Source organism: Myotis brandtii, unplaced genomic scaffold (assembly GCF_000412655.1).
Source record: "Myotis brandtii unplaced genomic scaffold, ASM41265v1 scaffold434, whole genome shotgun sequence".
Classification (NCBI taxonomy): domain Eukaryota; kingdom Metazoa; phylum Chordata; class Mammalia; order Chiroptera; family Vespertilionidae; genus Myotis; species Myotis brandtii.
This window is the reverse complement of record NW_005366599.1, coordinates 1,707,862-1,708,939: the sequence shown is the minus strand read 5'-3', so window position 1 is coordinate 1,708,939 and position 1,078 is coordinate 1,707,862. Positions and strand designations below refer to the sequence as shown.

The 1,078-nt window shown below is 64.2% G+C and overlaps 1 protein-coding gene across 1 annotated transcript in view; it reads left to right on the top strand.

Annotated features, from left to right (window-relative positions):
• The window catches only part of NPHP4 (nephronophthisis 4), a 98,379-nt gene that overhangs the window by 48,052 nt on the left and 49,249 nt on the right, over positions 1-1,078 (top strand). The window contains 2 exon segments of the mRNA XM_014546192.1: positions 769-917; positions 1,060-1,073. Coding sequence (XP_014401678.1) covers positions 769-917; positions 1,060-1,073 — 163 coding nt within the window.

The window sequence follows — 1,078 nt, the reverse complement described above, 5'->3', positions numbered from 1 at the left end:
CCCGCCCGCCCGCCTGCCACAGCCATGGCCTAGAAGAGCCCTGTCCTTTCACCCCGTGTCACCTGGGGACCCACACGGAGTTGGCTCTCAAAGTGGCCGGTTCCCCTGCACACTGTGTCCCAGTCTTGCCTGCAAGTCTGTGAGGAAAACAGTCTGTGTAATTACCTGTGTGAAGGCGTGGTGCCCTGTTCTAAGCACAGGGCGGGGCCGGGGTCACGGTTGTCTGGGGCACATGGTGTCCCTCTGAACTGAGACTGACTGACTGCCTGGGAGCAGGCTTGGCGGAGGGCGTCCTGGGTCCCGCAGGCCTTTCCCTTGGACAGGCGTCGTGCTCAGGAGGGAAGTGGCCGGCGGTGCGAGTGGCGTGGGGACGGGAACGTGTCTGTGCACCGGCCAGGCCCGTGTTGAAGGAGGTTGCGTGTCTTGCCCGTAAACGCGGTTTGGTGTGAACGAGCCTTCTCGGGCAGCACGTCTCTCCCAGGACACTGAGTTCATAAAATCGGCGATTCCTGCCTCGCTGCCTTTCCCCTCACACAGAATACAGGACGCCCCGATAAATTCGAACTCCAGATAAAACATAACTTTGTGGTCTAAGCCTGTCCCAGATGTTCCACGGGACACGCACTACAGTTCCTCATTGTCCGCCTGAGGTTAAAGGTCGCTGAGCCTCCTGTGTTTCTATCTGCTGATGCTCCCGCGGGGCAGCCGCTCGGGGATGGGCCCCTAGACCGAGCCTCCTGGGCCTGACCTGCCTCGTCCTGTCGGCAGGAGCTCCCCCTGGAGGGCGGGATCGCGCACCTGGAAGCTGACCTGAGCCCCACGCCCGTGGTCCCGGGAACCTGTGTCGCCGAGCAGTTGCAGGAGCTGCCCTTCGCCCCCGTGCACGCCCCCATCGTCGTGGGGGCCCAGGCCCGGAGGTGAGGGGCGGCTCGGGAGGGACTCGACAGACAAGTGCATGGAGACCGCGTGGCCCTCTGAACCCAGGCTGTCCCCAGAGGCAGGTCCGGGCACCACCTCGGGCGCCCTTCCCTGAGGCCGCTGAGCGTCTGTGTGTTCCAGCTCCGGAGGCAGGCTCTCG